The 11,453-nt window shown below is 28.0% G+C and overlaps 1 protein-coding gene across 5 annotated transcripts; it reads right to left on the bottom strand.

Moving 5' to 3' along the window:
* Positions 1–234: 234 nt before the first annotated feature.
* Positions 235–10,061, bottom strand: LOC111038962 (BTB/POZ domain-containing protein 9-like). Of its 5 annotated transcripts, none has more exons than XM_022322239.1 (12): positions 9,439–10,061; positions 8,813–9,020; positions 7,935–8,018; positions 5,444–5,573; positions 5,134–5,364; positions 4,797–5,073; positions 4,490–4,706; positions 4,184–4,422; positions 3,291–3,480; positions 2,876–3,062; positions 2,695–2,799; positions 235–429 (listed from the first exon to the last, which is right to left on the bottom strand). In XM_022322239.1, exons 2-12 carry the CDS (start codon positions 8,980–8,982, stop codon positions 334–336), a joined length of 1,926 nt encoding a protein of 641 aa, XP_022177931.1. In that variant the 5' UTR covers positions 8,983–9,020; positions 9,439–10,061; the 3' UTR covers positions 235–333. The 5 variants fall into 5 exon arrangements, with proteins under 5 accessions (XP_022177931.1, XP_022177930.1, XP_022177929.1 ...); XM_022322238.1 differs by having other exon boundaries at positions 8,813–9,023; positions 9,443–10,061; XM_022322237.1 differs by having other exon boundaries at positions 9,443–10,061.
* Positions 10,062–11,453: the final 1,392 nt, after the last annotated feature.

The raw sequence follows: 11,453 nt of genomic DNA, 5'->3' as shown, positions 1-11,453 counted from the left end.
CATTACAAATAGTTGTTTATTTTAAAAATAATACATTATACATACAAGTTATTTTTACAGAACATAAGAAAGTGTAGTGCAAGAATATAAAATAATTATTTTTAATAAATATATAGAACAGAAGATAACTGTTAACTTAAAATAAATTGTAATATATATTTAAAAACAATTAACCATTTATAAAAATGGAAATTTTACAAATACAAATAGCGAAAAGTTAATAACTGTATAATTTAAACGAAAAAATAAATAAATAACAATTTGATATAACATTCAGTCTATTATGGAAAATACGCGAGGAACATTAGCAAATGATGTAGTAAAATGGATGGTTTAAACGGTCAGGCCGTCCGTTGCAGCGGTTGACGTTTCTGCTGCTGTGGTTGGTGGTGTTTCCATTGACTCGGGCTCATCTGATACATTACTGTTCTAAAAACATAGATTGCAAAAATGTTTATAATTTTCATATATTTATTACAAACAACAGGTTTTATAGGTAAAAATGAAAAATATTTATCACTGCCTTGACACAGTGGATTGTAATATTTTTTTATCAAAAACATCAAGGAATAATCCAACCTAAACAATTTATCCACATCATATTATAATAATAATAATGTTCAACATCTATTGACAATTGGATCTGTATAAAGATAATATAACACTTAATTGGGCAGACGTTTTTTTCCAGATTAAGCTATATGTCTTAGCAATAATGTTTTATTCGGTCCTAAGAATTTTGTTCATAATAATATGTAACAATCCAGATTAAAAACAGTGATTACTGTACATTGTTTAATTATAAGTTATTTAAATTACAGCTACAGTAGTAGATTATATAAAAATATATATTTAATATATGCAATTGTCAGATGGAGATTGGATAACTAAAACAGTTGCAGCAGCTGAGTGACATAGATTATAGATAGTTCACCACATTGTACATAATTTAAACAGCTTAAAATTACAACATAACTCAAAACAGCCACCTACAATTTACCAATATTAATATACAGGATGACCCAACATGTATGCTCACCCCCTTTTTTTCTTTAATAATGAAGTTTTTCAAAATCTGATTTTTGGAATCTTTAAATATACTCAATGACCATATTTTCATATTCTTGAGATTTTTTGTACCACTTAAGGAGTATCCTGTGGTGATACAAACCTTTGTTTTTCAAATGAGAACCTCACTTTTTTTTCTTTTAATTATTTAGTGGATAATTTTTTTGAGAATTTTGATGTATCGAAATCAAAATTCGAACGAGTGGTTTCCTAGTTTTTGGACAATTTGTACTAAGGATAATAGTCCATAATAGGGATATGTTTATACAGTTCTACACATGGAATAAGAGAAATAACTAAATACACGAAGAAGGATTTTACTTGCTATTTACCTAAGTGTTTGACTAAATAAATATAAAATGGCGTATTATTTTGTATTATGTGTATAGACTATAGATAACAACGTATACTGTATAAGCATATCCTTCTTCCCTATTATAAACTATATTATAATTAGCACAAAATGTGTAATAACTAGAAAACTACTTGTTCGAATTTTGATTCCAATACATCAAAATTCTCAAAAAAACTATCCACTAAATAATTTACAGAAAAAAGTGAAGTTTCCATTTGAAAAACAAAAGTTTGTATCGCCACATGACACTCCTGTAGTGGTACAAAAAATCTCAAGAATATGAAAATATGATCTTTGAGTATATTTAAAGACTCCAAAAATCAGATATTGAAAAACTTCACTTGTTGGATCACCCTGTATATTGTGCACAAACCAGTCTTGTTTATAATATTATTTAATATTTATAATTGTACATTGTATGATACATAGCCACCATTTTCATCAATCAATTATTTCTATATGTTTATAAAAATTGTATAATACATTTTGAAACTATGAACTAATTTTCTAAAGGTCCACGAGCAGCCACTGCATACTCATATATATATAATATAATATATTAATATAATATTCTCAAAAAAACCTACAAATATTCTTTATATATTCTCTTAAAAATTAGAAAAATATACAAAAATAATCAATAAACTTTACATTATACATAATAATTTTTTTTTCTTTTTTAAGTCTTTTATCCATTTGCATGATGGAATTATAAAATAGCACTCTAGTCTATACTCAATTGTAACAGTTATAACACTATCTTTTGAGAAAGATTCCATTCATTGTTTTAAAAGGGGTTTATAATTAATGGGTTTTTTTTTTATAAACTTAAATAATAATACTAATACCAACGCATGATTTTTTTTATCAAAATGATTTATAAAAAAAAAATATATTGGTAAAATATTTTTTCAGGTACTGTAATATTAAAATTAATAACAAAGGTAATTTTAAAAGCAAAATAAATTAATATTTTTTTTTCATAATTATTTACAAAATATCCCAAAATATAATAATAAATAATCTAAATATTCCTTAACCCATAAAATATCATCAAATATGGAAATAAAACTTTCTCCAATGAACTTTGTGTTTAATGAATAGTTCACATTATTTATTCTTGTAAGACTGCATAAACTCACTAACTATATATCCGGATTTTACTCATAAGTAACCAGTTTTTCCAAAGGATATAGTATCAAACTTTGTTAAAGTTATAATAAATAGATAATATTGTACCTTAACTCATATTATGCAGTATTTTCACTTACTATTTTTTTTGTTACTTGTAAATTTGAAATTTCCTGTTCGACTTCAACTGTATTTAAGTCTAATGGAACCTGAGCTGGTGCCTCTAGATGAACACAGTGAAAAACCTATAAAGAAAGAATTTACCATTCAAATATTTAGAAATATTTAGAAATTTTTACAACTCTACTAGACCTGACCTACCTCATTAGCTGAATTATATGTACCAGTTATACGAATAAATACAACGGGCCGAGAGTTGAACTGCAAAAGTTGCCAAGATCGAACTAGCTCTTTTGATTTGTCAACAATCAATTCCCAATCCCACATGTTAACTGACACTTCAACGTAGTAACTATAGTAGCGGTCATCACAATCCCAAAGTAGCATTCTGTAATTGTCAATAAATCATTAATTTTATAAACATTTTATAAACATTTTATAAACTTCATTATGTTCCTTTGGAAACATCAACAACCAAAACTTTTAGTGTATGTTGCTGATACGCCTAACGGATTTAATTTAGCTTTTAACTATAAGTAAGTTAGCAATCACTTTAAGCTAACTCAAAGAATAGTTGAAGCAGTTAACTGTGAAATAAATAATGATTACTACCTACCTCATTGAACTAAGCATATAGGGTTGACCAAGTTGAACAAGTATGCATCCAGAACCCAATTGATGACATGTGTATCCGCAATCCCAGTCATAATCTTTAGAGTTGCCATCCAATAATGAATTTCGACATCGACTCACTCCATCGATCACAATAGCATTCATGGCCATTGTAGCAACATTATATTTTGGTACTATAATTTGATAAACCTAATTAGAATATGCACAGTACTTCAAACTAACTAAGGTGTGTTTAAACACACATTTTTAGGATTTTAAATAAATTATATTTTAAGAATCAATACAAATTTTAAACAGACATATACAACGTTTAAAAGGTTTTGATTAATATTTCTAGTAGAGAACTATTGTTTTAAATGGACATTATAACAAAAAATGTTCTGTATTACACATGTAAAAAACAATAAAAACAACTAAGTAACTGTTTAGTACTTCTAATTATAAATAACTGTATTGAAGCGTAACATTAAAAAATGTTACAGCTATTTCTCAATATGTGATCTATTGAGTCTATAGTTTTTTTTTGTACCTGTTATTAATCTAATGTCAGAAGGCTGACTTATACTAATGCCTAGAGTTATTCAAAATGTTTACCTACATTAAAATAGGACACTGTCCAACTTTGAGAAGAGATCATTAACAACTCTTAATATTAGCTTAAATTTTTATTATTATTTTATTATACTGTATTACTTATAAAATATATTTTTATCTGTTAAAATAGTTTCTTCAACACAAATCTTAAGAACTTCTCTAACAAAAATTTCTAGAAAATAATAGATAGTCCATGTCTAGTATTATTGTATGTAAATCTAATGACAATTAACAATAATATGATGTATAGTTTTTTTATTCTATTCATTAAAATGCACATACCTACTAATCCTTTTTCAATGTCAACCAAATGCATTTCTTCAGAATTGTACATGATTTCCATTGACACTGCATGGAAACATTTATTAACAGTGTTATTGGTACCCACTATACGAATGTATTGCACTACTCGAGGATGTATCCACAAACGCTGAGTTGATCGACAATAATAATTTGAATGATCAATAGCACGCACCCAATCATGCTGGTCCATTGATACCTCAATGTAATAAGAATAGGACCTTAATTACAAACAACATATAAATAAATAAATCTTTATAATTTGAAAAAAAAAATATATTACTTTACCTAAGATCCTTATCCCATAGTTGCATTTTTATATAATTAATAATTGAAGGATGACCAAGCTTTATCATAATACCACTGTCGCTTTCATTAATTAAATGCCTAGTACATCCCCGCTCATGATCATGACCACTAGAATCAGATTCTAATAATGCTGAACGCATTTCTCCCTGCATTACCTGAGCGCCTTGTGAAGGATGAGCAATATTTAGATTAGGTTCTAAAATAAAATGAATAATTTTATAAAATTATTATTAACCAAACTAACAAAATAAGTGTCAATTTAAAAAAGTAAACAAAATATGCATACTTAGCTGTCCTCTAAATTTGAGTTTATGCGAAGGTAATGTATTTCGTAGTTGTATGGCATCCAAAATATTATCAGAACTTACAAGTTGTGATTCCCTCACAACGGAAAGCAATTCATCTAGACTCATCAGGGGATATCTGACAGCAGACAAAACTTTAATTTTAACCTCAGGATCTTCATCATCTTGATTTGCCTTAATCCAACGACAAACCGCCCGAAATATATCTAATTCGTAAGCGTACAATGAATCTCTATTAAGTACTTCTTGAAGTGCTTCCTAAAATTAATTTTATAAACTTATTATCATACAACAATATAATTATCTAATATAACGTACAGATGAAAGAGATAAAAAAGCTTCAGATTGAAGTACTTCCAATGCATGATAGTCAGTAAAGTTCAAGGCTTCCGTAACTAACTCTTTATGCTGATATAAACGTGCTGCAGCAAACATGGAGCACACATTGTAAACATTGATATTACTGCGTAAATACTTGCACAGCGATAGTTCCAAATTGGTAAAGCCAAATAAATTGGAAAGACTAAATATTTCTAAAATTACTTCATCCTGAAACATAATAATTAACTTATCACTTATCACAAAATGTTTTACACAATTTATTTTAATTTGATTATTAAAAATTCACCTTCAATATACTTAAGTTCATGCGGCCCGAGTAAATATATTCAAGAAGCTTTTTAAATGAATTAACTGAAGCTTCGGTGATTTCCACTTCTGGTTGATGAGATTCTTTGAGACCACCATACAGCAACGCTCTGTAAATCAAATAAATTAACGAAAATATTCAAAACAAGAATCATAAGTTTGGCTACAAACATTATTTCAATACAATTAATTCAAGTACTTAACTGAGAATAATATAAAACAAATTTTAAAAAAAATAGATTAATCAGAAGAGTTGTTATTTTGAACTAAAATATATATTAACTTTCTTATAGTATAAACAATATGATACATTTATAAATAGCACAAGAATTTGAAACATCTATAACAAACCCCTATTAACCCCTGTTAACTACCTATGTATTATTTTTATTTAATTATTTAATATGACTGCAAAATACTGAAATATACATTAGTAAAATTCATTTTATATTAAATAACAGGTGATAAACAATTGTAAAATAAAAGTTATACTATTTAAACATATGCCCACAAAGGGTAACAGTATTGATCGTTTTCATGGTCAATACTCTGTAACCGTTTTTTAAAACACAATAAGATATAATATGGTATATTGGTATGTTAACAATTTCTATTGTCAAACTTGACAAATTATATTATTCAATGATATTTTATTGTGTACAACTTATTATTAGTTACATTTTACAAAATTAAGTGTATACATTTTGAAGAAAGTCCAATGGATATTTGGCTAAAAGTCAAAATGTCAAGGCATATTTGTGAGTATGATATTATGATCACTATAGTTACAATTTCTTTACAACTTATTTGAAATTTAATTGAATTAAGGTTACTATAAATTCAAATTACAGATATAATGGAGCATATCAAAACTGTAAGCCATCCCAATCATAATTGTATGAAATTGTTTTTAACAGTGAAAACTCACTGCATTTAGAAGTATATTATCAAAATTATACCAATGTACCTAAAACATAAGCTCGTCGAAAAAAAATAGTAATTATAGTTCTAATACCGAATTCACTAATTAATATCTTCATTTTAAAATAACTATTACCTTTTTTTTTTAATAAAAATAAAATCTTGTTGAGTTAATCATATCCTAAAAGAATGAATACAATTAATGAATTTAATTCTAAATTCTTAATTCTTAGATCTTATAATAAATGTAAAAATAACATTGTATATAAATGTTGGTATTTAATTTTATCTAGTCAATAACAAAATAGCATTTATGCCTTCAATTCTAGCATAGAAAAAATGTCCAAGCTTTCTAACAATGTAGAAATATATTTTGAATGGAATCACTTTTTTTGTATATTAGGTATATTATAACTATGATAATTGTTTGGAATCAAAATCCGATTTACTATCTCTTAAAAAAAATATTGACTATATATTTATATATTTTTTTAATTTCTATAAGAAAATAACTTATGATAAAACTACTATCCAATTTTCAAGCTCTTTGATTAAGAAAAAAATGTCTATCAACACTTAAAAAAAAAAAACTAATAGTGGAAAAATTAAAATATTAACGTTTATTTATTTTTGAATTACAACATAATAATAAAATGAATTGTCTCAATAACAGGGGTTGGGAACATTTTTTAAAATTTATTTTTAAAAATAATGGGAATTCCTACTTTGAACAGGCACAACAATTTATCTTTGTATAACTATTGTATTCATTGCTCAGCTTAGAATCTGAAAGAATCTCAGGCTAGAAATCAGGTAAGCAATAGACAGTACTAAGCCTCCTTGGTACTTAAAAAACAACAATTTGAAACAGTTATATTAAATATACCCTTACTCTAACATTTATACTTCAGAAAATAATAATATGTTAAATAGAAAAATGATTGAACAAAGCATTAATAAACACAATTGTTCAGTTACCAAAAATTGTGATAAAAAACTAAACATTATTAATCTAAATCTAACATTAAACAAACATAATAATAGAGTTCAAAGTATATAGAATTATGTAGGTATCCAACAAATCAAAAATATTTGATTGATTATAATAATTAATAGATAATACAAAATCTCCATTAATACAAATTAGTGGTATTACAACACTTGTTTTTAATATTGAATAAATAATATTTATCTTGTAAAGATGGAATTTTAAAATGAAAAAATAGCAATGTAAAACGCACAAATGACAGTAACAAAATCTAAATAAATCTAATATTTTTTATGGTACTCAAGCCTATGGACATTTACATAATAATAAATAAACATCAGGAGGGGTAAAAATAACAATTCCATTAAATCAAATTCCTACAAATACAATAAGGACTTCTTAACTCGTTATTTTTAAATTAAATATTTGTATAATGATTGTATTTTACGGTTTATATTTAAAAATGTGTTGTTGTTTTCCTTAAATACAGGAATATGAATAGAAGGTTAACAACTTGTAATTTAAAAATATATCATTTTTTTCAAAGCATAAATTATATTACCTAAAATAATCACTTCTTGAAGCCAACACTACTCTGTGAGCATGAAAACGTTCACCATTCACTACCAACACAACATCAGAAAACCTATAAACCAACACATTACAATTAAAAATCTACAAAGTTGAAACATAAAATATTTATTATTTTTTATTAAAAGGATGTCAGAGCAATATTTGTTTTCTCTCTCAGACCCACCCACAACATAGATAAAACACCTAAAATTTTTTTTTTTATAATTTTTGAGTTATCTTAAAGTAATTTGCCTGTTACAACAATTATAGAGGATGAAGGGTATGAAAAATCAGTTTACTTTATTTTCAAAAGAAAAAATTGAAAGTTTAAATTATGTTTAAATTGTTTTGAGACAATTTATAGACAAATCAATATGTAAAATATTACTCTTAGTCGTTTTTGAAATGGGTGAGATTACTCAAAAACATAAAAGAAAATGCGTTTTGTTTATGTTACCCATAGGCCAGAGAAAAAAAACAGTGAGCTTATGTCCTCTTAAATATATTTATCAATATAATAACTATTTCACGAAGTATTTCATCATTATAGCTATTAAATGCATGTACTTTAATAAAATACTGATCAACAATTATTTTAACCAAACAAATAAAATTGAAAATATTATGTTAATTAAATTGTAAAATATAACTGATGGTACCTACTACTCATCACTTTTAATTTAAATACTGATTTCTTTAAAATTAATAGTCTTATTTTTTTCATTACTTTTGAGTTTTTACAAACTGCAAAATATAAGTAGGTGCCTAAGTATTCATAAAATCATTAAAATATTTTCAGTAAGTGGCCAAATATATTTAAAAATGTATTGGTAAGTTGTATTTAAACATGAACTTTGACATTTGTACCTGTCATTGAGATAAAGAGTGCCGATGTCATTGGCCAAAAAATGAGCATGATCGATTTGCTCGTAACTGTGTTGCTTTTCAATTGATGTAGGTGATTTAATGTCGACTGGACTATGATTTCCACTATTGCTGGTGTCGACAGCACCATCTGCCAAATGTTGACCGCTCATCGCACCACTGCGGTGAGTGTAGAACAAGGGTCCGTACGCTGCTGAAACAAATGTGTACTATAGCATAACATATATGATGAGGGCAAGAGTGGACACAATAGTAAAAAAACAGATTTATATCATCATTATCCTTATTATTATTATTATTTAGTAGGTAAGGTAAACGACACATTCTAGTCGGTCAATACTGGGCCACGGTCGAAAATCGCAGTCGACAGAACCTCATAGACGTACTCATCTCCTCCGAGTCTAGTTCCAAGTTGCGTCGATAATAGTGATGGTGATTTTTTCGTTGTTGTCTGACCAACGACCGGACTACGAATGTGCACCGTGCTAAACACATAGAGTGTCTGTGCGAAGGAGCCCGCGCCACCGACATTTTATATTAACCGCAATTGCAGTAATCGATACGCGTAATTAAAATAATATTATAATAAAACTAGGTATTGTTATTACCTACCTTCGAATTCCAGTGGGCAGAATTTTATATTCGTTTCGTAGATTAGATAAAAATTAATATAATAATATGCTCTATAAAACCACAGACGCCGTTGAATGACACAAAACGCTCGGATTTGTGCGTGTGTAATGTGTATGTATACTATCTTTTATAGATAACTAAGTGTTGGGTACATGGGTTCGACGACGCTTCGACGGTAGTAATATAATTGCTATAATATACAACAAATAACAATAGGCGTGTTTTAGCGCAGTAGTACCTAACCGCAAGTAAAATGTCTACTGCAGTACTGCTCTACTGAATAAATATATTATAACACTGACGACTTATCCGAGTTTTAATGACGATGTTAAGAAAGCGTCATATGTCTGGATGCCTCGATAGTCGATATCACAAAACAATAATATCAGTGGTGATAACGCGACGACGAGGTGGGCGTGTAAGTTGATCTACAGAACAAAAGAGAAAACCGTGCGAGTTTCAGACCCGGCCGAAGGGCAAAAGACGAAAATATTACTATTATGTCCCAATGTCATAAATTGTCAACTGCGCACATTAATAAACAATATAAATAATATATTGTCGTTCACAATATTAACAAATTACATAATATTATGCGAATGTCGTATGATGAATTCAACTTTTTTTTTTGTACACTAGTCGACGAGACGCGTACGGTACAACTATAACAATATTATAATATTATAATTTATGTGTGACAGCTGCTGCACTGTACGCACTACGCCAGCATTTTCCATACTCGGTGATCGAACGGCGCAGACGCGGGTCGCAGATCTTTTTTGTCAACAAACTCGGTACAGGTATATGGGTACCTATTCAAGTGCGCACACTAACCGCGGTAACCTTTTGGCGTCCCTCCCGGCTTTGCGGCGCGGCAAGACAGCCTGCCGGCAACGCTAACAATATTATTATGCAACATAATAATATTATTATGATACAAAATACTAAATAGTATAAATACAAATAGGTATCTGAAATATCATTGTCCATTATCTACATAATATAATAAAAGGGAATGTCTGTATACGTGTGTAAGGTGGTATGAGCGTCGAGCACTCTAGCGATCCACAGCCAACAGCCAAGTCTATTGTTTTGAAATATTTTGGTACATAGATTCAATTGGTCCATTCAGTTAGGTGTTGAAAAATATATGTACTGACGTACAGTTGAACAGTTCTAATCTGATACTTATAATAAGGGTTGTAAGTGTATTCGAGCATTGATTAGATAGAAATCAATGATTCGAGTGAAGTGAAAAAATATTTTGAGAGCTGAAGTCTTAGAACGATAAATTATCAATTGCTAGAACTCTAGAGAGTCGCCTGCAAGTATAATTTTCGAAACAAACTAGGTACTAAACTAATCACCAATTAAACACAAACTAGAAAACAATCAAAATAATGATAAAAAAGTTTAAGTTTTTTATTATCAATAACTTATTACGATATTAATATATCATACTAATTATTAATCGGTTATAACCAGTCGGTTCCAGTTACTAATTATTTATTATTATATCTATTATAAAAGCTGCAGCCAGCAGCTAACGGCAGCCTTATCATATGAAAATTTTTAAAATGCAAACATTGTGGTATTTTATATTATACATAATGATTATGATGATTGATTAAAAAATCCAAATGAGGGGGGGGGCATCTATGATATGCCGGAATTAGTTTGAGACGTTCTATACATTTTTTTTATGTACCTACCTTAACCTATGGAGACTTCTATGTATTTTTATCGACGTATAATACATACATAATGAAGAATTATTAATATTTACAGTTAGTGGAAGAAAGATATCTCTTACCTACCTTTGGTGTATGTTTAAAAGGAAAGAAATTAAGAATACAGAATTATTTGCGATGAAAACCTAAAATAATAAGTAGTATTCAAGTTTATACTCCTATTATAGTCTTCGACTATACAATTTCGTTTACACAGTGGCTTTAAGGTACTATAAAGTAGTGAATTTTGTGATGTTGAT

This window comes from Myzus persicae, unplaced genomic scaffold (genome assembly GCF_001856785.1).
Source record: "Myzus persicae strain clone G006 unplaced genomic scaffold, MPER_G0061.0, whole genome shotgun sequence".
In the NCBI taxonomy this organism is placed as follows: Eukaryota; Metazoa; Arthropoda; class Insecta; order Hemiptera; family Aphididae; genus Myzus; species Myzus persicae.
Note: the sequence above shows the minus strand (reverse complement) of the source record. Positions and strands in the feature narration are given on the sequence as shown.